Source organism: Glandiceps talaboti, chromosome 12 (genome assembly GCF_964340395.1).
Source record: "Glandiceps talaboti chromosome 12, keGlaTala1.1, whole genome shotgun sequence".
Taxonomy (NCBI): domain Eukaryota; kingdom Metazoa; phylum Hemichordata; class Enteropneusta; family Spengelidae; genus Glandiceps; species Glandiceps talaboti.
Window position 1 is genome coordinate 2,335,677 of NC_135560.1, and position 25,902 is coordinate 2,361,578.

The window sequence follows — 25,902 nt, forward strand, 5'->3', positions numbered from 1 at the left end:
AGTTACAAGTCAATCACTGTTGAGTTAGACAGTTACAAGTCAATCACTGTTGAGTTTGAGAGTTACAAGTCAATCACTGTTAAGTTAGAGAGTTACAAGTCAATCACTGTTGAGTTAGAGAGTTACAAGTCAATCACTATTGAGTTAGAGAGTTACAAGTCAATCACTATTGAGTTAGAGAGTTACAAGTCAAATACTATTGAGTTAGAGAGTTACAAGTCAATCACTATTGAGTTAGAGAGTTACAAGTCAAATACTATTGAGTTAGAGAGTTACAAGTCAATCACTGTTGAGTTAGAGAGTTACAAGTCAAATACTATTGAGTTAGAGAGTTACACGTTCAATACTGTTGACTTAGAGTTACAAGTCAATCACTGTTGAGTTAGAGAGTTACAAGTCAATCACTGTTGAGTTAGAGAGTTACAAGTCAATCACTGTTGAGTTAGAGAGTTACAAGTCAATCACTGTTGAGTTAGAGAGTTACAAGTCAATCACTGTTGACTTAGAGAGTTACAAGTCAATCACTGTTGAGTTAGAGAGTTACAAGTCAATCACTGTTGAGTTAGACAGTTACAAGTCAATCACTGTTGAGTTTGAGAGTTACAAGTCAATCACTGTTGAGTTAGAGAGTTACAAGTCAATCACTGTTGAGTTAGAGAGTTACAAGTCAATCACTGTTGAGTTAGAGAGTTACAAGTCAATCACTGTTGAGTTAGAGAGTTACAAGTCAATCACTGTTGATTGAGAGTTACAAGTCAATCACTGTTGAGTTAGAGAGTTACAAGGCAATCACTGTTGATTGAGAGAGTTACAAGTCAATCACTGTTGAGTTAGAGAGTTACAAGTCAATCACTGTTGAGTTAGAGAGTTACAAGTCAATCACTGTTGAGTTAGAGAGTTACAAGTCAATCACTGTTGATTGAGAGAGTTACAAGTCAATCACTGTTGAGTTAGAGAGTTACAAGTCAATCACTGTTGAGTTAGAGAGTTACAAGTCAATCACTGTTGAGTTAGAGAGTTACAAGTCAATCACTGTTGATTGAGAGAGTTACAAGTCAATCACTGTTGAGTTAGAGAGTTACAAGTCAATCACTGTTGAGTTAGAGAGTTACAAGTCAATCACTGTTGAGTTAGAGAGTTACAAGTCAATCACTGTTGATTGAGAGAGTTACAAGTCAATCACTGTTGAGTTAGAGAGTTACAAGTCAATCACTGTTGATTGAGAGTTACAAGTCAATCACTGTTGATTGAGATGGTTACTGTGTTATTTTAGTTCTCCTGAGGATTCCTATTAAACTAAAGACATAAGAACAACCCTGTTGATGACATAATAGCCTATTTACTGTTTTCAAATGCAAATTCCTGATTTCTGTTCAATTTGTTCAGCACTATACAATCCAAATACTAATTAATTCTACTCAGCCTCCTATACAGTCCAAATACTAATTAATTCTACTCAGCCTCCTATACAGTCCAAATACTAATTAATTCTACTCAGCCTCCTATACAATCCAAATACTAATTAATTCTACTCAGCCTCCTATACAATCCAAATACTAATTAATTCTACTCAGCCTCCTATACAATCCAAAAACTAATTAATTCTACTCAGCCTCCTATACAATCCAAATACTAATTAATTCTACTCAGCCTCCTATACAATCCAAAAACTAATTAATTCTACTCAGCCTCCTATACAATCCAAAAACTAATTAATTCTACTCAGCCTCCTATACAATCCAAATACTAATTAATTCTACTCAGCCTCCTATACAATCCAAAAACTAATTAATTCTACTCAGCCTCCTATACAATCCAAATACTAATTAATTCTACTCAGCCTCCTATACAGTCCAAATACTAATTAATTCTACTCAGCCTCCTATACAATCCAAATACTAATTAATTCTACTCAGCCTCCTATACAATCCAAATACTAATTAATTCTACTCAGCCTCCTATACAATCCAAAAACTAATTAATTCTACTCAGCCTCCTATACAATCCAAATACTAATTAATTCTACTCAGCCTCCTATACAGTCCAAATACTAATTAATTCTACTCAGCCTCCTATACAATCCAAATACTAATTAATTCTACTCAGCCTCCTATACAATCCAAATACTAATTAATTCTACTCAGCCTCCTATACAATCCAAAAACTAATTAATTCTACTCAGCCTCCTATACAATCCAAAAACTAATTAATTCTACTCAGCCTCCTATACAATCCAAAAACTAATTAATTCTACTCAGCCTCCTATACAATCCAAATACTAATTAATTCTACTCAGCCTCCTATACAATCCAAATACTAATTAATTCTACTCAGCCTCCTATACAATCCAAATACTAATTAATTCTACTCAGCCTCCTATACAATCCAAATACTAATTAATTCTACTCAGCCTCCTATACAATCCAAATACTAATTAATTCTACTCAGCCTCCTATACAATCCAAATACTAATTAATTCTACTCAGCCTCATATACAATCCAAATACTAATTAATTCTACTCAGCCTCCTATACAATCCAAATACTAATTAATTCTACTCAGCCTCCTATACAGTCCAAATACTAATTAATTCTACTCAGCCTCCTATACAATCCAAATACTAATTAATTCTACTCAGCCTCATATACAATCCAAATACTAATTAATTCTACTCAGCCTCCTATACAGTCCGAATACTAATTAATTCTACTCAGCCTCATATACAGTCCAAATACTAATTAATTCTACTCAGCCTCCTATACAATCCAAATACTAATTAATCCATTAGTCTAATTAATTAATTAATTTGGGAAATATATAAATGAAACCCAGGAATATTAACCATTTAAAGGTTGACATGCTATATTTAGGGTATATTTATATAGAGTTTGAGAAAACAAGTCAATAAAGGGTTAAAGTTTGTGTTGTCAGTTTAGTCACATATTTTTATTTTCCTGTGCATTACAATAACTCAACTTACCATAGACATGGCATATTGAGCTAAAAATGCAAAAAATTTGACAATCAAGCTCACACATACTGATACTTACATTGCACAGTTAACACATACATGTAGCAACTGATATTTACATTACACAGTTAACATATATCAACAAGTCATTGAGAATGACATAGTCCCCGCTATGATTGGGTTTTAAGGAATTATCACTACTCTGATCAAGCAATAACACTTGTGAACCTAAATCAAACAGACTTAGATATGTTGTGTCTGCTTGTTGGACATGGAACGTGCCTACAACAATAAAGGATGGGTCGGGTATGGGGGATCGTATCATGAAGAAAATGGATATGCACATGTATGTCATAGAACACTGTCCTAATACCAACTTTGAATGAGATCTGTTCAAGCATGTCTGAGTTATGGCTTTGGACATGGAAAATTCACAAACAAAATGGCTGCCAGGCAGGCATATTGGGTCGTATCACGATGAAAATGGATATGCACATGTATGTCATAGAACACTGTCCTAATACCAACTTTGAATGAGATCTGTTCAAGCATGTCTGAGTTATGGCTTTGGACATGGAAAATTCACAAACAAAATGGCTGCTAGGCGGCCATATTGGATCGTATCATGACAACAAATGGATACGCACATGTATGCCATAGAACACTGTCCTAATACCAACTTTGAATGAGATCTGTTCAAGCATGTCTGAGTTATGGCTTTGGACGTGGAAAATTCGCAAACAAAATGGCTGCAAGGCGGCCATATTGGATCGTATCATGACAACAAATGGATACGCACATGTATGTCATAGAACACTGTCCTAATAGTACCAACTTTGAATGAGATCTGTTCAAGCATGTCTGAGTTATGGCTTTGGACGTGGAAAATTCGCAAACAAAATGGCTGCAAGGCGGCCATATTGGATCGTATCATGACAACAAATGGATACGCACATGTATGTCATAGAACACTGTCCTAATAGTACCAACTTTGAATGAGATCTGTTCAAGCATGTCTGAGTTATGGCTTTGGACATGGAAATTCACAAACAAAATGGCTGCTAGGCGGCCGTATTGGATCGTATCATGACAACAATGAATATACACATGTATGTCATAGAACACTGTCCTAATACCAACTTTGAATGAGATCTGTTCAAGCATGTCTGAGTTATGGCTTTAGACAGGGAAAATTTGCAAACAAAATGGCTGCCAGGCGGCCATATTGGATCGTATCATGAAACAAATTGACGTGCATATGTATGCCATTGTATGTTGTCCCTATACCAAGTTTGATAAAAATCGGTCCAGGCATCTCCAAGAAATGGCTGCGGACAGACGGACGGACGGACAGCCGGAACCCAATCTATAAGTCCCCGTCCTGGACTTCGTCCGGCGGGGACTAACTAATACATTACACAGCTAACACATACTGATACTTACATTACACAGCTAACACATACTGATACTTACATTACACAGCTATAGACACATACTAATACTTACATTACACAGCTAACACACACTGATACTTACATTACACAGTTAACACATACTAATAGTGATACTTACATTGCACAGCTAACACACACTGATACTTACATTACACAGCTAACACATACTGATACTTACATTACACAGCTAACACATACTGATACTTACATTACACAGCTAACACATACTGATACTTACATTACACAGCTAACACATACTGATACTTACATTACACAGCTAACACATACTAATAGTGATACTTACATTGCACAGCTAACACATACTAATACTTACATTACACAGCTATAGACACATACTGATACTTACATTACACAGCTAACACATACTGATACTTACATTACACAGCTAACACATACTAATAGTGATACTTACATTGCACAGCTAACACATACTGATACTTACATTACACAGCTATAGACACATACTGATACTTACATTACACAGCTAACACATACTGATACTTACATTACACAGCTAACACATACTGATACTTTAACATGACACAGCTAACACATACTGATACTTACATTACACAGCTAACACATACTGATACTTACATTACACAGCTAACACATACTGATACTTACATTACACAGCTAACACATACTGATACTTACATTACACAGCTAACACATACTAATACTTACATTACACAGCTAACACATACTGATACTTACATTACACAGCTAACACATACTAATACTTACATTGTACATTACACAGCTAACACATACTGATACTTACATTACACAGCTAACACATACTGATACTTACATTGTACATTACACAGCTAACACATACTGATACTTACATTACACAGCTAACACATACTGATACTTACATTACACAGCTAACACATACTGATACTTACATTACACAGCTAACACATACTGATACTTACATTACACAGCTAACACATACTGATACTTACATTACACAGCTAACACATACTGATACTTACATTACACAGCTAACACATACTAATACTTACATTACACAGCTAACACATACTAATACTTACATTACACAGCTAACACATACTGATAGTGATACTTACATTACACAGCTAACACATACTAATAGTGATACTTACATTACACAGCTAACACATACTAATAGTGATACTTACATTACACAGCTAACACATACCGATACTTACATTACACAGCTAACACATACTAATACTTACATTACACAGCTAACACATACTAATACTTACATTACACAGCTAACACATACTGATAGTGATACTTACATTACACAGCTAACACATACTAATAGTGATACTTACATTACACAGCTAACACATACTAATAGTGATACTTACATTACACAGCTAACACATACTAATAGTGATACTTACATTACACAGCTAACACATACTAATACTTACATGACACAGCTAACACATACTGATACTTACATTACACAGCTAACACATACTGATACTTACATTACACAGCTAACACATACTGATACTTACATTACACAGCTAACACATACTGATACTTACATTGCACAGCTAAAGCACACAATTCAGCAGATATGTTGTGACTGCATGGCAACCTGCCTTGCAACATATCTCTCTTGAGTTGTAGAAAGAATTGGTAGCGTGTTATTTCTTCCTTCAGTTTACAAGGGTCTTCTACATAAAACTTAACTCCAAAGTATAGAGTATATGGAGGACCAGCTGAAAATAAAGGAAAATTAAATTAAACACATGTAGTACTCTTAATATTTTGTTAGTTAACTGGAATAGATTGCATATTTTTCATGGATATATATGCATGTTCATCTGTGCTTTAATCGGGTACCTACAAATTTATTCAAAGAATTATGTTATCCATTAGTCTATAGTGTTATCGATTAATCTATAGTGCTATCAATTAGTCTATAGTGCTATCCATTAGTCTATAGTGCTATCCATTAGTCTATATAGTGCTATCCATTAGTCTATAGTGCTATCCATTAGTCTATATAGTGCTATCCATTAGTCTATAGTGCTATCCATTAGTCTATAGTGCTATCCATTAGTCTATAGTGCTATCCATTAGTCTATATAGTGCTATCCATTAGTCTATATAGTGCTATCCATTAGTCTATATAGTGCTATCCATTAGTCTATATAGTGCTATCCATTAGTCTATAGTGCTATCCATTAGTCTATAGTGCTATCCATTAGTCTATATAGTGCTATCCATTAGTCTATAGTGCTATCCATTAGTCTATATAGTGCTATCCATTAGTCTATAGTGCTATCCATTAGTCTATAGTGCTATCCATTAGTCTATAGTGCTATCCATTAGTCTATATAGTGCTATCCATTAGTCTATATAGTGCTATCCATTAGTCTATAGTGCTATCCATTAGTGTATAGTGCTATCCATTAGTCTATATAGTGCTATCCATTAGTCTATAGTGCTATCCATTAGTCTATAGTGCTATCCATTAGTCTATATAGTGCTATCCATTAGTCTATAGTGCTATCCATTAGTCTATAGTGCTATCCATTAGTCTATATAGTGCTATCCATTAGTCTATATAGTGCTATCCATTAGTCTATAGTGCTATCCATTAGTCTATAGTGCTATCCATTAGTCTATATAGTGCTATCCATTAGTCTATAGTGCTATCCATTAGTCTATAGTGCTATCCATTAGTCTATATAGTGCTATCCATTAGTCTATAGTGCTATCCATTAGTCTATAGTGCTATCCATTAGTCTATATAGTGCTATCCATTAGTCTATATAGTGCTATCCATTAGTCTATCGTGCTATCCATTAGTCTATTGTGCTATCCAGTAGTCTATAGTGTTATCCATTAGTCTATAGTGCTATCCATTAGTCTATAATGCTATCCATTAGTTTATAGTGCTATCCATTAGTCTATAGTGCTATCCATTAGTCTTTAGTGCTATCCATTAGTCTATAGTGCTATCCATTAGTCTTTAGTGCTATCCATTAGTCTATGGTGCTATCCATTAGTCTATGGTGCTATCCATCAGTCTATATAGTGCTATCCATCAGTCTATAGTGCTATCCATTAGTCTATAGTGCTATCCATTAGTCTATAGTGCTATCCATTAGTCTATAGTGCTATCCAATAGTCTATAGTGCTATCCATTAGTCTATAGTGCTATCCATTAGTCTATAGTGCTATCCATTAGTCTATGGCGTTATCCATTAGTCTATAGTGCTATCCATTAGTCTATAGTGCTATCCATTAGTCTATAGTGTTATCCATTAGTCTATGGTGCTATCCATTAGTCTATATAGTGCTATCCATTAGTCTATAGTGCAATCCATTAGTCTATAGTGCTATCCATTAGTCTATGGTGCTATCCATTAGTCTATAGTGCTATCCATTAGTCTATAGTGATATCCATTAGTCTATAGTGCTATCCATTAGTCTATATAGTGCTACATTGTATCCATTAGTTTATAGTGCTATCCATTAGTCTATATAGTGCTATCCATTAGTCTATGGCGTTATCCATTAGTTTATAGTGCTATCCATTAGTCTATAGTGCTATCCATTAGTCTATAGTGCTATCCATTAGTCTATATAGTGCTACATTGTATCCATTAGTCTATAGTGCTATCCATTAGTCAATAGTGCTATCATGAATCAAATCTCAAGATCTCGGTGATAAAAAGATGATCTATACCACAGGTTGCACCTAGACTAGCAATCCATTGGCACTACAGAATAAAAATCTCAAATAACAGAATACTTTACCTGTGATTTGTTTAGTAACTGACTTGCTTCCATCCAGCCAATGCTGTCAAATAAAACAATATATTCGGTGAGTATAAACTACATGTATAGACAACAAACATTGTACAATATATATGATATATCTGGTGAGTATAAGCTACATGTATAGACTACAAACATTGTACAATATATATGATATATCTGGTGAGTATAAACTATAGACTACAAACGTACAATATATGATATATTTGGCGAGTATTATTATTATTATTATTACTTTATGACATACACTATCATTTGCCTGTTGCTATCAGGGTTCTTACACTTCGAGTAAAAAATTTTAAGGGCTTCCAAGAAGTTTTATGTAAATTTTCAAGGGGTATTCATATTGATTTGGTTCATTTTCCAGGGATGTTGACCACCAAAATTTATTTTATTGAATGACAACTGATTCTCTGACATGGACAGCTCTCACAATATGTCACAAAACATTTACAGAAAGTCAACACTCTATGCAGCTGTTGGTTACAACAAACATTATAGCCATTAGATTAATATTGTTCATTTTCAATCAGCCAAATCATAGACCCTCCACCAACGTTGTCTATGGCCAAATGGAAAAGTCATTAGCCACAAACTTTAAACATTGAAAGTATCAATTTGTTTGTCTATATATATATACATCTCTTAATCACTGCTTCGTTGTCTTATTATTTTAGTCCTATGAGTCAATACTATGATACTAGACTTTACCTCCATCAAAATCTCTTGACTATCATGTTCACTCACTAGTGCACTGTTTAAGATGCTAAAATATGAATTTACATTGTAGGTTTAAATAAGATTATCCCTACCAACATTAGCTCAACCAATTAATCAAAATCTTTCCAACTACATTTCTTTGCGCAATACATTAATCAAGTATAACTTTCATCATGTTTTATTGCATCAATTTTCCTGCACATTGAAATCGACTCAGTCATGTACATCTCCGTTTTCACTCTGAGATGAACAGAGAGACTTCTGTTCTATCCCCTAAGTAGTAGTTACATCCAGCTGTAGCATTGATCGTGTAATATTTGAGTCGCAGGAATTTGCATCTTTTCAAACTAAACCATCATTTGGATGTTGCTATGGGCATGGTCTTGTTGCTAAGCATATTTACATACATTTTTTATATGCTTTATTTATTATGCATCATCATTTAACTGTTGCTAAAGGCATGGCCATAGGGCCAATTGTGTCAAAATGTTTTGGGCATAGTACATACAGAATAATACCTCCAGATACATCCCTACCAAATTTCAGCCCCATTCATCATGTAGTTTTCAAGATATAAGTTTTTGACTAAAATTGAGATTTTTAGACCCAATTTGCAGATCGCTAATGGGATGATCATGTTGTGAATCCAGCTTCATCTACACACACCCAGATGCATCCCCATTAAATATCAGCCCAATCTGCTCAGTAATTTGGGAATTATAGATTTTTGACCAAAAAGACACATTTTTAGACCTAATTTCATATCACTGATGAGATCATCATGTTATGAACAAATCTTAATATAAACACCCTGAAGAATATTCCAACCAAATCTTAGCCCCTTCTGTTCAGTAATTTTTGAATTATCTACTTTTGACCAAAAGCCTCATTTTTAGACCTAATTTGCATATCACTGACAGAATCACAACATCATAAACAAATCTGAATCTACATGTACACCCCCCAAAGACCTGTTCAAGCATGTCTGAGTTATGGCTTTGGACATGAAAACTGCGCAACAAAATCTCTGCCAGGCAGGCATATCGGATTGTATCATGACGAAAATGAATATGCACATGTATGTTATAGAACACTGTGCTAATACCAACTTTGGATGAGATCTGTTCAAGCATTTCTGAGTTATGGCTTTGGACATGGAAAATTCGCAAACAAAATGGCTGCAGGCAGCCATATTGGATCGTATTATGAAACAAATTGACGTGCGTATGTATGGCATTGTATGTTGCCCCTGTACCACGTTTGAAAAAAGATTGATCCAGACATCGCCAAGAAACGGCTCTGGATGGACGGATGGACGGAATCAAATCCATAAGTCCCCGGTCCCGGACTTCGTCCGGCGAGGACTATCTATTCTTGCCATCCATTAAAGGTTTACAAAATGTAAAAAATAACTTAAATTCAGGATATAGTAGTTTGGAGTCACATTTTTTGACCCAAAATGCATATCTACGATTCGATCATTTTCATTTGAACAATTTTCCATCTACACACCAAAAGTAATGTCCCCACCAACTACGTGTACAAAGGAAATTGGTCTGGCAGTTTTTGACTTTAAGTAGCACACACACAGACAGACACAGACACTGGCACTGACACAGACGCACACATGCATGCACGCATGCACGCATGCACGCGCGCACGCGCGTGCGCACACACACACACACACACACACACACACACACACACACACACACACACACGTTTTTGACATGTATTTGGTATTATTCATGTATGATACATTACAGATATATAATTTTATGTACTTCTAACAGAATAGAAATAAAACACTATTACACTACAAACAAAGTACAAGGACTCTTAGTTTCATTGAAATCAATGTGTCAAATGATGCTGTACTGCAGTCTGTTTCTAGGGTTACAAATATGAACTGTTACAATGTACATGTAAACCCATGTGTTATAACTGGTTATTAAAATAAAGATATCATGTACAATATATAACAATATGATGAAAATCATTTAGTAATATACACTTTATTGAAATTACTGTACAGATTTGATTAATTATGTGAGCACTAATCAAAAGATCCTCTTTGACATTAGTATAGGTTATGACCTTGGTTGTTAAATAAGTAGGTCAAAGGTTACTGTGGTATATGTCAGTAGGTGTGTTGTTAGACTCTCTCACAGTCCTCGGGGCATCACATCACTAAAAGGACTGCTTTGTATGTACCGATATCTACAGCATAATTGTACTTGAATATCCTTGTACTATGGGACCTCAATGACTATATTGGGCTAATCATTTGTTGACGATTAAGTGGTACATGTACTATATGTACTATGTCAGTACATGTAGGTGTGTTGTAGGTATTCTAGTACTATATATACTATGTCAGTACATGTAGGTGTGTTGTAGGTATTCTAGTACTATACATACTATGTCAGTACATGTACATGTAGGTGTGTTGTAGGTATTCTAGTACTATATATACTATGTCAGTACATGTACATGTAGGTGTGTTGTAGGTATTCTAGTACTATATGTACTATGTCAGTACATGTAGGTGTGTTGTAGGTATTCTAGTACTATATATACTATGTCAGTACATGTACATGTAGGTGTGTTGTAGGTATTCTAGTACTATATATACTATGTCAGTACATGTACATGTAGTTGTGTTGTAGGTATTCTAGTACTATATATACTATGTCAGTACATGTACATGTAGGTGTGTTGTAGGTATTCTAGTACTATATATACTATGTCAGTACATGTAGGTGTGTTGTAGGTATTCTAGTACTATATATACTATGTCAGTACATGTACATGTAGGTGTGTTGTAGGTATTCTAGTACTATATATACTATGTCAGTACATGTAGGTGTGTTGTAGGTATTCTAGTACTATATATACTATGTCAGTACATGTACATGTAGGTGTGTTGTAGGTATTCTAGTACTATATATACTATGTCAGTACATGTACATGTAGTTGTGTTGTAGGTATTCTAGTACTATATCTTCACTATCAAACATTGATGAAGGACAACACGTCTCTTAATCTTGTGTGGAAAATTCGACAAGCTCAAAGTCATGAAGTTGAGTTGAAATTGATATATTTCTGTTTAAAATGTCTGCCATAGATACATTTAGTACATCACCATAATTGTAAACATAAACCGCCCCTTATTGATAGGACTGTTATATCCCTCGTTCTTGAACAGTTGACAACATATTCAGGACCATTTATTTTACTTACTAGACATATCAAGTAATCAGTACCATGGGACATAGTATCTAGTGTTTATTTTATCTACTAGACATATCAAGTAATCAGCACCATGGGACATAGTATCTAGTGTTTATTTTATTTACTAGACATATCAAGTAATCAGTACCATGGGACATAGTATCTAGTGTTTATTTTACTTACTAGACATATCAAGTAATCAGTACCATGGGACATAGTATCTAGTGTTTATTTTATCTACTAGACATATCAAGTAATCCTGGATAATGATGGCATACACTATACTAAAAGATGTACATCAGCATTTGTACATAATGGCATGTGTCTGTATATATGTATAATACAATTGACCTCAGTTGACATCACTAATCTTCAAGAATAATACTTACAGTTTGACTGGCTTCATCTAGATATCGTAAACCAAAATAATCAGTCTCAATAACATTTAAATGTTGAAAAACTTTGTCCAATAATACTTGGCCTTTGGTAGTTTTCTGTAAGACAGTAAAATAACATTTACATTATTAGACAATATCTTACAGGTGAGACAGTAAAATAACATTTAAATTATTAGACAATATGTTACAGGTGAGATAGTAAAATAACATGTAAATTATTAGATAATATCTTACAGGTGAGATAGTAAAATAACATTTAAATTATTAGACAATATGTTACAGGTGAGACAGTAAAATAACATTTAAATTATTAGACAATATGTTACAGGTGAGACAGTAAAATAATATTTAAATTATTAGATAATATCTTACAGGTGAGATAGTAAAATAACATTTAAATTATTAGATAATATCTTACAGGTGAGATAGTAAAATAACATTTAAATTAATAGACAATATGTTACAGGTGAGACAGTAAAATAACAATTAAATTATTAGACAATATGTTACAGGTGAGATAGTAAAATAACATTTAAATTATTAGACAATATGTTACAGGTGAGACAGTAAAATAACATTTAAATTATTAGACAATATGTTACAGGTGAGACAGTAAAATAACATTTAAATTATTAGACAATATGTTACAGGTGAGACAGTAAAATAATATTTAAATTATTAGATAATATCTTACAGGTGAGATAGTAAAATAACATTTAAATTATTAGATAATATCTTACAGGTGAGATAGTAAAATAACATTTAAATTATTAGACAATATGTTACAGGTGAGACAGTAAAATAACATTTAAATTATTAGACAATATGTTACAGGTGAGACAGTAAAATAACGTTTAAATTATTAGATAATATCTTACAGGTGAGATAGTAAAATAACATGTAAATTAATAGACAATATGTTACAGGTGAGATAGTAAAATAACATTTAAATTATTAGACAATATGTTACAGGTGAGATAGTAAAATAACATTTAAATTATTAGACAATATGTTACAGGTGAGATAGTAAAATAACATTTAAATTATTAGACAATATGTTACAGGTGAGACAGTAAAATAACAATTAAATTAATAGACAATATGTTACAGGTGAGACAGTAAAATAACATGTAAATTAATAGACAATATGTTACAGGTGAGACAGTAAAATAACATTTAAATTATTAGACAATATGTTACAGGTGAGACAGTAAAATAACAATTAAATTAATAGACAATATGTTACAGGTGAGATAGTAAAATAACATTTAAATTATTAGACAATATGTTACAGGTGAGACAGTAAAATAACATTTAAATTATTAGACAATATGTTACAGGTGAGATAGTAAAATAACATGTAAATTATTAGACAATATGTTACAGGTGAGATAGTAAAATAACATGTAAATTATTAGACAATATGTTACAGGGGAGATAGTAAAATAACATGTAAATTATTAGACAATATGTTACAGGTGAGACAGTAAAATAACATGTAAATTAATAGACAATATGTTACAGGTGAGATAGTAAAATAACATTTAAATTACGGTACATGTATTTGTGTCTTCTAAGCCCAGTGGGCTGGATGTGGCAACTCTTTAATTTATATGGTACATGTATTTGTGTGTCTTCTAAGCCCAGTGGGCTGGATGTGGCAACTCTTTAATTTATACGGTACATGTATTTGTGTCTTCTAAGCCCAGTGGGCAGGATGTGGCAACTCTTTAATTTATATGGTACATGTATTTGTGTCTTCTAAGCCCAGTGGGCAGGATGTGGTAACTCTTTAATTTATATGGTACATGTATTTGTGTCTTCTAAGCCCAGTGGGCAGGATGTGGTAACTCTTTAATTTATATGGTACATGTATTTGTGTCTTCTAAGCCCAGTGGGCAGGATGTGGCAACTCTTTAATTTATATGGTACATGTATTTGTGTCTTCTAAGCCCAGTGGGCTGGATGTGGCAACTCTTTAATTTATATGGTACATGTATTTTTGTCTTCTAAGCCCAGTGGGCTGGATGTGGCAACTCTTTAATTTATATGGTACATGTATTTTTGTCTTCTAAGCCCAGTGGGCTGGATGTGGCAACTCTTTAATTTATATGGTACATGTATTTGTGTCTTCTAAGCCCAGTGGGCTGGATGTGGCAACTCTTTAATCTATATGGTACATGTATTTGTGTCTTCTAAGCCCAGTGGGCAGGATGTGGCAACTCTTTAATTTATATGGTACATGTATTTGTATTGAACGAAATGTTCACTTGGTAAGTCCACATAGGACATGTAAATAAATAAAACAAACAAACAAAGAACAACTAGTCATTATATTATACCGGTATATTGATGGTCCAAATTGAGAGATCTGATTGGTCAAGACATCAAACTAACACATCAAAAATAGTGATATATGCACAGTTGGTGGCCCTGAATGAGAATCGTACACTCATTTTTTTATTGTTGCATCCATCACAGCTGTCATATCCATACTGTCAATTGCCTGCATAACACTAAGTTGTTCATGCCGAAGGCTAATTTTTTCACTAGCTCGGAGAAATGAATAATATATCCAATTACCCTGGCCTTAGAATTGTCTGACGTTTACTCAAAACTAATAGAGCAGCTCAGCATACATGTACATGTAAGCCTACAGCGTCAAATGCAGACACAGTGAGGCAGATCACGTCCATTAAATTTGTTACAAAAATGAATCTAACTTTAGACCATTCACAAATGAACTTACGACTGTACAAACTAAGCAAAACTACATACTTGTATATACACTGAAGAGTATTAAACTATTCATCATTTAAATATAAATCTACATGTAGTGACACTGTCCTTGACACTGTCATGTCATTGGTTTTGACAATTGACTGCTATACATGTATACACATTACCTGACACTCAACTGATCAAAACCAAGGGGTATACCATCCCCAGGGGTGGTTTATTGCTTAAATATGTGACTGGCATAACTGGTGAGACAGTAATTTAAAAACAATTTTATTAATAAATGCAAATATATATATTTGTATATATCAGACAGTACATGTAGCACATGCATGTAATCAGTATAAATATAGGAAGACAAAGTACATCAATACATGTACATCTTATTTTTGTATCATAAAAAGGTGTCACCATGGAAACCTAAAGGTTACTATTATAGTATACATACATGTATATTGGTCTGTAATATAGCTTTGGACTACAGTATGACCATAGTAAAAGTTTCAGTATAGACAGACACTGTCTCACATGAAGTTGAACATTACGGTTGACTGACAACTGAATGACTATAATAGAGTACAGATTGTACACATGTACATGCACCTACATACAATAAACTATCCAATACATATTATAAAGTACATTATAGTAATAGTTGAAATCCATTCAACCATTTATACAAAGTATAAAGAAAACAAGCTCTTACCATGAAATTTTTAAGTATTATTAACATGAAATGTGCATGTAGACACTCATTAGTATTATCATTCTGTATATCACAATAGCCACACAAAAAAAAGATTTCCTGACAGTGAGTAATTCAAATTTGTATTCAATACAGATTCATCAACAACTAAAATAGCACATTCATATGTGTGTGAGCTACAAATGCACTTAATATTCTGTTGTAAGTTACATGTAGCAATGAAATGTATTAATATATACCACCAACAACAAGTATTGCCTCACACTGTGCCAATGAATGCATTCTGAATAAAGTTTGACACCTTTACCCCAATTTATATAATTTTTCTTTTGACTTTGTGATACTTTGGGCATCATTTCGATTGCAAGTAATGTATGAAGTATCACTGACAATTTTTCGAAAGCTGAGATGAAATGTCAACGATAAGATTACTGTAGAGGAACAAACTACATTGCACATTGTGTAGTAAATACTGTAATATATAACAGTACATGTGTAGTGTACAAAATAGTGTAAATAACCAACATTAAAAAACTTTCACAATTAAAGTGAAATGTCATCATCATTCAATGTTTCAATACATTATATTTTGTAGAAGGAAAATCATCTGAGCTCCTCACATTTTATATCGATTATTACATTGGTGAAGTGTCAATTGTATGTATTTCTATCATGGCTGTCAATTGTATGTATTTCTATCATGGCTGTCAATTGTATGTATTTCTATCTTGGCTGTCAATTGTATGTATTTCTATCATGGCTGTCAATTGTATGTATTTCTATCATGGCTGTCAATTGTATGTATTTCTATCTTGGCTGTCAATTGTATGTATTTCTATCATGGCTGTCAATTGTATGTATTTCTATCATGGCTGTCAATTGTATGTATTTCTATCTTGGCTGTCAATTGTATGTATTTCTATCTTGGCTGTCAATTGTATGTATTTCTATCTTGGCTGTCAATTGTATGTATTTCTATCATGGCTGTCAATTGTATGTATTTCTATCTTGGCTGTCAATTGTATGTATTTCTATCTTGGCTGTCAATTGTATGTATTTCTATCTTGGCTGTCAATTGTATGTATTTCTATCTTGGCTGTCAATTGTATGTATTTCTATCATGGCTGTCAATTGTATGTATTTCTATCTTGGCTGTCAATTGTATGTATTTCTATCTTGGCTGTCAATTGTATGTATTTCTATCATGGCTGTCAATTGTATGTATTTCTATCTTGGCTGTCAATTGTATGTATTTCTATCTTGGCTGTCAATTGTATGTATTTCTATCTTGGCTGTCAATTGTATGTATTTCTATCTTGGCTGTCAATTGTATGTATTTCTATCTTGGCTGTCAATTGTATGTATTTCTATCATGGCTGTCAATTGTATGTATTTCTATCATGGCTGTCAATTGGTGTGTATTTCTATCATGGGTGTCAATTGTATGTATTTCTATCTTGGCTGTCAATTGGTGTGTATTTCTATCATGGGTGTCAATTGTATGTATTTCTATCTTGGCTGTCAATTGTATGTATTTCTATCATGGCTGTCAATTGTCTGTATTTATATCATGGCTGTCAATTGTCTGTATTTATATCATGGGTGTCAATTGTATGTATTTCTATCTTGGCTGTCAATTGTATGTATTTCTATCATGGTTGTCAATTGTCTGTATTCATATCATGGCTGTCAATTGTCTGTATTTATATCATGGTTGTCAATTGTATGTATTTCTATCATGGCTGTCAATTGTCTGTATTTATATCATGGCTGTCAATTGTCTGTATTTATATCATGGTTGTCAATTGTGTGTATTTCTATCATGGCTGTCAATTGTGTGTATTTCTATCATGGCTGTCAATTGTATGTATTTCTATCATGGCTGTCAATTGTATGTATTTATATCATGGTTGTCAATTGTATGTATTTATATCATGGCTGTCAATTGTCTGTATTTATATCATGGTTGTCAATTGTGTGTATTTCTATCATGGCTGTCAATTGTGTGTATTTCTATCATGGCTGTCAATTGTATGTATTTCTATCATGGCTGTCAGTTGTATGTATTTCTATCATGGTTGTCAATTGTATGTATTTATATCATGGTTGTCAATTGTATGTATTTCTATCTTGGCTGTCAATTGGTGTGTATTTCTATCATGGCTGTCAATTGTGTGTATTTCTATCATGGCTGTCAATTGTATGTATTTCTATCCTGGCTGTCAATTGTATGTATTTATATCATGGTTGTCAATTGGTGAAGAAAACCTGCAAAATAACAGAAACATCTCCGCAAGTTTCAGTCTCATTGACTGAATACTTTTTGAGATATAAGTCTTTTTTACCAAAATTCACATTTTTACAACTAATAACTGTACTGCTCTCTGTTACTATCAATGCATACAGTACTGTACTGTTCTCTAGTTACTATCAATGCATACAGTACTGTACTGTTCTCTGTTACTATCAATGCATACAGTACTGTACTGTTCTGTTACTATCAGAGCATACTGTACAGTACTGCTCTCTGTTACTATCAATGCATACAGTACTGTACTGTTCTGTTACTATCAGAGCATACTGTACAGTACTGTTCTCTGTTACTATCAATGCATACAGTACTGTACTGTTGTTACTATCAGAGCATACTGTACAGTACTGCTCTCTGTTACTATCAGTGCATACAGTACTGTACTGTTCTGTTACTATCAGTGCATACAGTACAGTACTGTTCTCTGTTACTATCAATGCATACAGTACTGTATTGTTCTCTGTTACTATCAATACATACAGTACAGTACTGTTCTCTGTTACTATCAGTGCATACAGTACTGTACTGTTCTCTGTTACTATCAATGCATACAGTACTGTACTGTTCTCTGTTACTATCAATGCATACAGTACTGTACTGTTCTCTAGTTACTATCAATGCATACAGTACTGTACTGTTCTGTTACTATCAGAGCATACAGTACTGTACTATTCTCTGTTACTATCAATGCATACTGTACAGTACTGTTCTGTTACTATCAGTGCATACAGTACTGTACTGTTCTCTAGTTACTATCAATGCATACTGTACTGTACTGCTCTGTTACTATCAGAGCATACAGTACTGTACTGTTCTCTAGTTACTATCAATGCATACAGTACTGTACTGTTCTGTTACTATCAGAGCATACAGTACTGTACTATTCTCTGTTACTATCAATGCATACTGTACAGTACTGTTCTGTTACTATCAGTGCATACAGTACTGTACTGTTCTCTAGTTACTATCAATGCATACTGTACTGTACTGCTCTGTTACTATCAGAGCATACAGTACTGTACTGTTCTCTAGTTACTATCAGAGCATACTGTACTGTACTGCTCTCTGTTACTATCAGTGCATACAGTACTGTACTGTTCTCTAGTTACTATCAATGCATACAGTACTGTACTGTTCTCTGTTACTATCAGTGCATACAGTACTGTACTGTTCTCTGTTACTATCAATGCATACAGTACTGTACTGCTCTGTTACTATCAGTGCATACAGTACTGTACTGTTCTCTGTTACTATCAGTGCATACAGTACTGTACTGTTCTCTAGTTACTATCAATGCATACAGTACTGTACTGTTCTCTGTTACTATCAGTGCATACAGTACTGTACTGTTCTCTGTTACTATCAGTGCATACAGTACTGTACTGTTCTCTGTTACTATCAATGCATACAGTACTGTACTATTCTCTGTTACTATCAATGCATACAGTACTGTACTGTTCTCTAGTTACTATCAATGCATACAGTACTGTACTGTTCTCTGTTACTATCAATGCATACAGTACTGTACTGCTCTGTTACTATCAGTGCATACAGTACTGTACTGTTCTCTGTTACTATCAATGCATACAGTACTGTACTGTTCTGTTACTATCAATGCATACAGTACTGTACTGTTCTCTGTTACTATCAATGCATACAGTACTGTACTGCTCTGTTACTATCAGTGCATACAGTACTGTACTGTTCTCTATTACTATCAATGCATACAGTACTGTACTGTTCTCTGTTACTATCAATGCATACAGTACTGTACTGTTCTCTGTTACTATCAATGCATACAGTACTGTACTGTTCTCTGTTACTATCAATGCATACAGTACTGTACTGTTCTCTGTTACTATCAATGCATACAGTACTGTACTGTTCTCTGTTACTATCAATGCATACAGTACTGTACTGTTCTCTGTTACTATCAGTGCATACAGTACTGTACTGTTCTCTGTTACTATCAGTGCATACAGTACTGTACTGTTCTCTGTTACTATCAATGCATACAGTACTGTACTGCTCTGTTACTATCAATGCATACAGTACTGTACTGTTCTCTGTTACTATCAGTGCACACAGTACTGTACTGCTAGCCTCTGTTACTATCAATGCATACAGTACTGTACTGTTCTCTGTTACTATCAATGCATACTGTACAGTACTGTTCTGTTACTATCAGAGCATACTGTACAGTACTGTTCTCTGTTACTATCAGTGCATACAGTACTGTACTGTTCTCTGTTACTATCAATGCATACTGTACAGTACTGTTCTGTTACTATCAATGCATACAGTACTGTACTGTTCTCTAGTTACTATCAATGCATACAGTACTGTACTGTTCTCTGTTACTATCAATGCATACTGTACAGTACTGTTCTGTTACTATCAATGCATACAGTACTGTACTGTTCTCTGTTACTATCAATGCATACTGTACAGTACTGTTCTGTTACTATCAATGCATACAGTACTGTACTGTTCTCTAGTTACTATCAATGCATACAGTACTGTACTGTTCTGTTACTATCAATGCATACAGTACTGTACTGTTCTCTAGTTACTATCAAAGCATACAGTAATGTACTGCTCTCTGTTACTATCAGTGCATACAGTACTGTACTGTTCTCTATTATGGTACTATAGTATCAGCGCACACAATGTACAACAAACAGTAAACCAATATACTATACAAATGTACAAATCAAATGCCTGGATACAGTTGTTGCAGTTACAAAATGTAGCTAGGGACTTGTGAGTTGTCAAGAAGCTCTCTCCACAAATGTACAATGTACAGAGTATTTATAGATAACAAAGCCATAGTAAGTCTGTGGGCTAGAAATCAGTGTGCCATACTGACCATTCAGATTACCATAGTAACAGTTTTTGATTAGTTGTATATTTCTAGTAGTGGTACATGTATGTTGATTTTTTAACTGTATACATGCAGTGCTACAAATGTACTTTTGAAATCTCTTTTAAATTAATGAGTTAATTGCATTTTGAAAATTTTATCACTTTTGCCTCATTGTTCATTTTATGGATTACTTTAAATTTTCCTTTGAAATTTCAAGGTAATAAGTTTTAAGGCATGTTAAATATTAAAACTACTACTTGTCAACAAATGAACAACTTCCTATCTGTGGTGTCAAGTATAATAGAGATCTATGCATATATCATATCCTAATCCTATTTAGCTCACTTTACAGTCATAAATAAAACCATCTGCAGAATCCGGTTTAGCAGTTCAATATTAGAATGTTTGACAAACAATGAATTTTATTACCAACAGGATCATAACTCATAGGTAAATACTCATAAATTGTATACACACTTTCTTTTCATTTTACTGCATGTAATATATGATTTAATCATAATATCAATTCTCTGTTATTGATTCAATTACAACTTTCCCTCTATTTGTCTGTGGTTAACATTTGATATGTGATTATTCATTTTATCAAGTACACAGAAATCTTTCCAAAATATAAAAATTTTCATCAGTTATTATGAAGTTGTATAGTAATACCATCTGACTAAAATCTACACAGCTGTGTGGAAAAGACAAGGCACTAAATTAAATTTCTGTTTGATCAGTTGAAGTAAACAAACAGTACATGAAAAGTGTAACTATAATGACAATCATTACATATTCTACAATATACATCATTATTTGAACTAATTTAATCTAAACTCATGTAAAAATATATTTATCAAGAAAATTATTTTACTCATATACTTGTATAACATTAGCCTATTTCATTGTAGTTTTCTTTAATATCTTTATTACACTTACTTTTGTATGTACCCAAACAGAAAAGTCAATTTTCTATACGACTGTAATAAAGTTATTGCTAAACTAATTTAATTTAATTAGACTAAGATCCATACTAGGATTTAATATCATATGGGTAAAATGATGTATATTAATATTTCATAAGGAATTTGACATCCCTGGATGAAAAGCAACATGATATGTGTAACTTGGCAGACAGATCAAATGTTGGGTTATACATACACATTAAACATTATGACATTCATGATGTTAGAATAAATTAATTAACAAGATGCAGCTGTCTCTACAACACTAAACTGATCCCAGCCAAGATTTGAATTCCATTGATGAAGATCACATAAAAAGTAGATATAATGGAGATCCAATGATCTGATACACATATTGACAACACAGTGTTAACTTCAGAATTGTTCAAATGGCAGATGGCAATATACATACAGAAATATTTTGAAGACGACTAATGTAATATTAATGCCATATGTTCCAAGATGACCGATCAATCAATCAATCAATCAGTGAATTTATAAAGTGCCAGTTTCAACTACGATGTAGAGTTGAGAGGCATTGTACAGTTAGAATGCTCTGGAGAACAGATATGTCTTTAGGTTCTTTTTGAAGGCGTTAGCTGTTGGCTTTTGTTGTATTTCCAGTGGCAGTGCATTCCATACATGTAGATGGGGTGCAGCACGTGAGAATTCATGCTCGCCATACAACAACGGTTTGTACTTGGGTTCATGCAATAAACATTGGCAGTTGATTGGAGTGTCCTGGGATTTGGCTTCAAGTGAATTAGGTCTGATATGTAAATTGGCGATAGTCCATTCAGAGATTTGTAGGTGATCAATAACAGCTTATATTTGATTCTATCCTGCACTGGTAGCCAGTGGAGCTCTTTAAGGATTGATGTTATGTTATCATATTTTTTTGGCCTGCAAGACGATCCTTGCTGACAGTGTTTTGTGTGTCTTGTAGTGGTTTCAAATGTTCATTAGGTATCAGGTATGCAATAAAACAATGCATTTCCGTAGTCAAGTTAGGAAGAGCGTATTGCTTGAACCAGTTTCTGACAGGTAGATTTGGTGAGATAATGAGGAATGTAGCCAATTTTGTGAAGATGGTGATAGATTGAACGACATGTAGTGGATATGTGTTTCCGAAATGAGTGGTGGCTATCAAATATGACTCCAATATTACATGCTGATTGTGTCAGTTGAATGGTACTTGAACCAATAGAGATGTTATCAATTGGGCATGGAAGGTGACTGGATTTAGATCTGATATGTAACACTTCCGTTTTGTCATCGTTAAGCTTCAGTTTATTCTCGATACATCTCAATATTAATGTTTCTCAAGCAGAGAATTATTTCTCTATGTTATAGAGTAGAAGGTTAAAATGCTACAATGATCTGCCTGCCAGGCTAAGTGTCAAAACATTTCACTCAGAGATCCAAATTTAATTGGGATATGTAAATGTAACTGTACTAGCATTTTCATGAAATGTGGATTGTTTTTCATTCTCACATGTACAATATACATTGTAATCTCATCCCAAAACATTGTACTGTATATGTATGTTGAGACTTTCTATTGTTAATTTGTTAAGAAAGAATTAAAGTCTTTTGATTTGCATAATGAGAAGGAGGTTTATGTTCTATAAATGCACCAGCTATGAAATATCAAATCATAGACCATATTTTCGTGTAGGGTCTAATGCACCAGCTATGAAATATCAAATCATAGACCATATTTTTGTATATGGTCTAATGCACCAGCTATGAAATATCATATTTTTGTATATGGTCTAATGCACCAGCTATGAAATATCAAATCATAGACCATATTTTCGTGTAGGGTCTAATGAACAAGTAAGTAAGAGTGGCCATATTGGATCGTATCATAAAACAAATTGATGTGCATATGTATGCCATAGCATGTTGCCCCTGTACCAAGTTTGAAAAAAATTGGTACAGGCATCTCCAAGAAATGGCTGCGGACGGACGGACACACGGACGGACGCACGGACAGACGGAACCCAATCCATAAGTCCCCGTTCCGGACTTCGTCCGCGGGGACTAAAAAGGCGCAAGTGACTGTCGACAGTCTAGGTCTCTGCATGTCTATTTAGTTACATTAGATGTAAACAGAGCAACAAATCACTTCCTGTACATACAAAACTCCATGGCAACACATTCTGTAATTGTCTGCTATGGACCACTATGTGTGAAACACACCTCAACATATATTTCCAGTCTCCAGCAAACATACACCCAGGCTTGCACACTCTTATCAACCATATACATGTACCCTTAAAAGAAAACACTCTCATACTTTTTCAAACAAACAAGGTATACAAATGTATACTGTAAGAGATTTTAAATATTATTCATTTTTTTTGTTGGTTTGCCAAGACATACATGTATATCTAGTTTTTATTCATTTAAGAAGGTAAAACATAATGTGTCTATATGCACATGTTACATGGTACTAGTATATAGTGTTTTGAAAATTTTTGAAAGATTTTACTTTGGAGGAAAATCAACAAAAATAGTAAAAATGAATTGCCAAATTCTACTCATCAGATTCTCTTCATTTATCTCCCATTACATAGAATACATGTACAGTTACATGTAAAAAAACAATAAGTGTACACTAGTTGATTTGTGCTTATGAATATGACAGTGTCCAGAAATGTTCACTTTTATTGTTATCCTGTTTTCAGGGTTAACAATGTACTGTACACACATTACCATTTGTAACAGACTGTATGCAAGGAAAGACATGAATATTATTAGTAACAATAAATTGACAGATAGCCTACATGTACATGAGTATATTGTGAGTTAGGAGATAACCTTGTTTGTATTCAGTGTACACAGGATGATACATATACACTAAAAGTTATTAGTTGGTCCATTACAATAATTGAAATCCTACACAGCAGGCAATGTAATACTATAACATAGTATCATTTGTTGAAATATTAAATCTCTACATGTATATGGGTTACCCTAGTAATAATGCCATATCAGATAAAATCAATGAACAACTGAAATTTTTTTTCAGTATTACCTTACAAGACTGTTTCTGATATGTCATGCTATTTCAATTATATGTGTATTTATCATTGAATGCTAAATAACTCTTCCCCTTGTACAAATATATAACACTATATAGTACAAGTAGTTCAAATAGATTCATTCTACTACAGTAGTTACAAAAACAACTCTTACATGTACAGTATGTCACATTAATTGATATCTGAAATATAGTCTGACAATCCTTTCACAAAGGTACAATGTAACCCTTATAAAATTAGTAGTATTACTATACTATTAGTGTGACAATTGAATGGTGACCCAATTAACAAAATCTCATGCAAGTGACATATGGTTCATCAATGACGTACTACTGATGACTGTTTTGGCTGAGGGTGTAGAACCTCATTGCAGTGTGAGGGTAGGGAAGGGATGGCGGGAAGGACATTTATGTTATACCAACACTTACAATGATTACAAATTCAGAAGCTGAACCTCAGATCATGAAACTTTTATCAGAATATTTGATCCACCCTTCACCATTCTTTGCAAAAAAACTTTGTAACATAAAAACAAGTCTTGACCTTGTATTATGGCTGATAGTGGTTGCTTGGAAACACTGCAATGCTAAATGGTTAGCATTCTTAACATTTCACTGTGGTTTCTTTTGAAGCAAAGAAAGTATATACACACTATATGGGCTCCCT

General features: G+C 33.6%; 1 protein-coding gene across 1 annotated transcript in view; it reads right to left on the reverse strand.

Annotated features, from left to right (window-relative positions):
• LOC144443590 (uncharacterized) overlaps positions 1-25,902 on the reverse strand; it is an 80,068-nt gene that overhangs the window by 44,525 nt on the left and 9,641 nt on the right. Inside the window, exons 2-4 of the mRNA XM_078133129.1 lie at positions 12,591-12,695; positions 8,227-8,269; positions 6,000-6,176 (exon numbers count right to left, since the gene is read on the reverse strand). Coding sequence (XP_077989255.1) covers positions 6,000-6,176; positions 8,227-8,269; positions 12,591-12,695 — 325 coding nt within the window. The remainder of the gene's footprint in view (positions 1-5,999; positions 6,177-8,226; positions 8,270-12,590; positions 12,696-25,902) is intronic.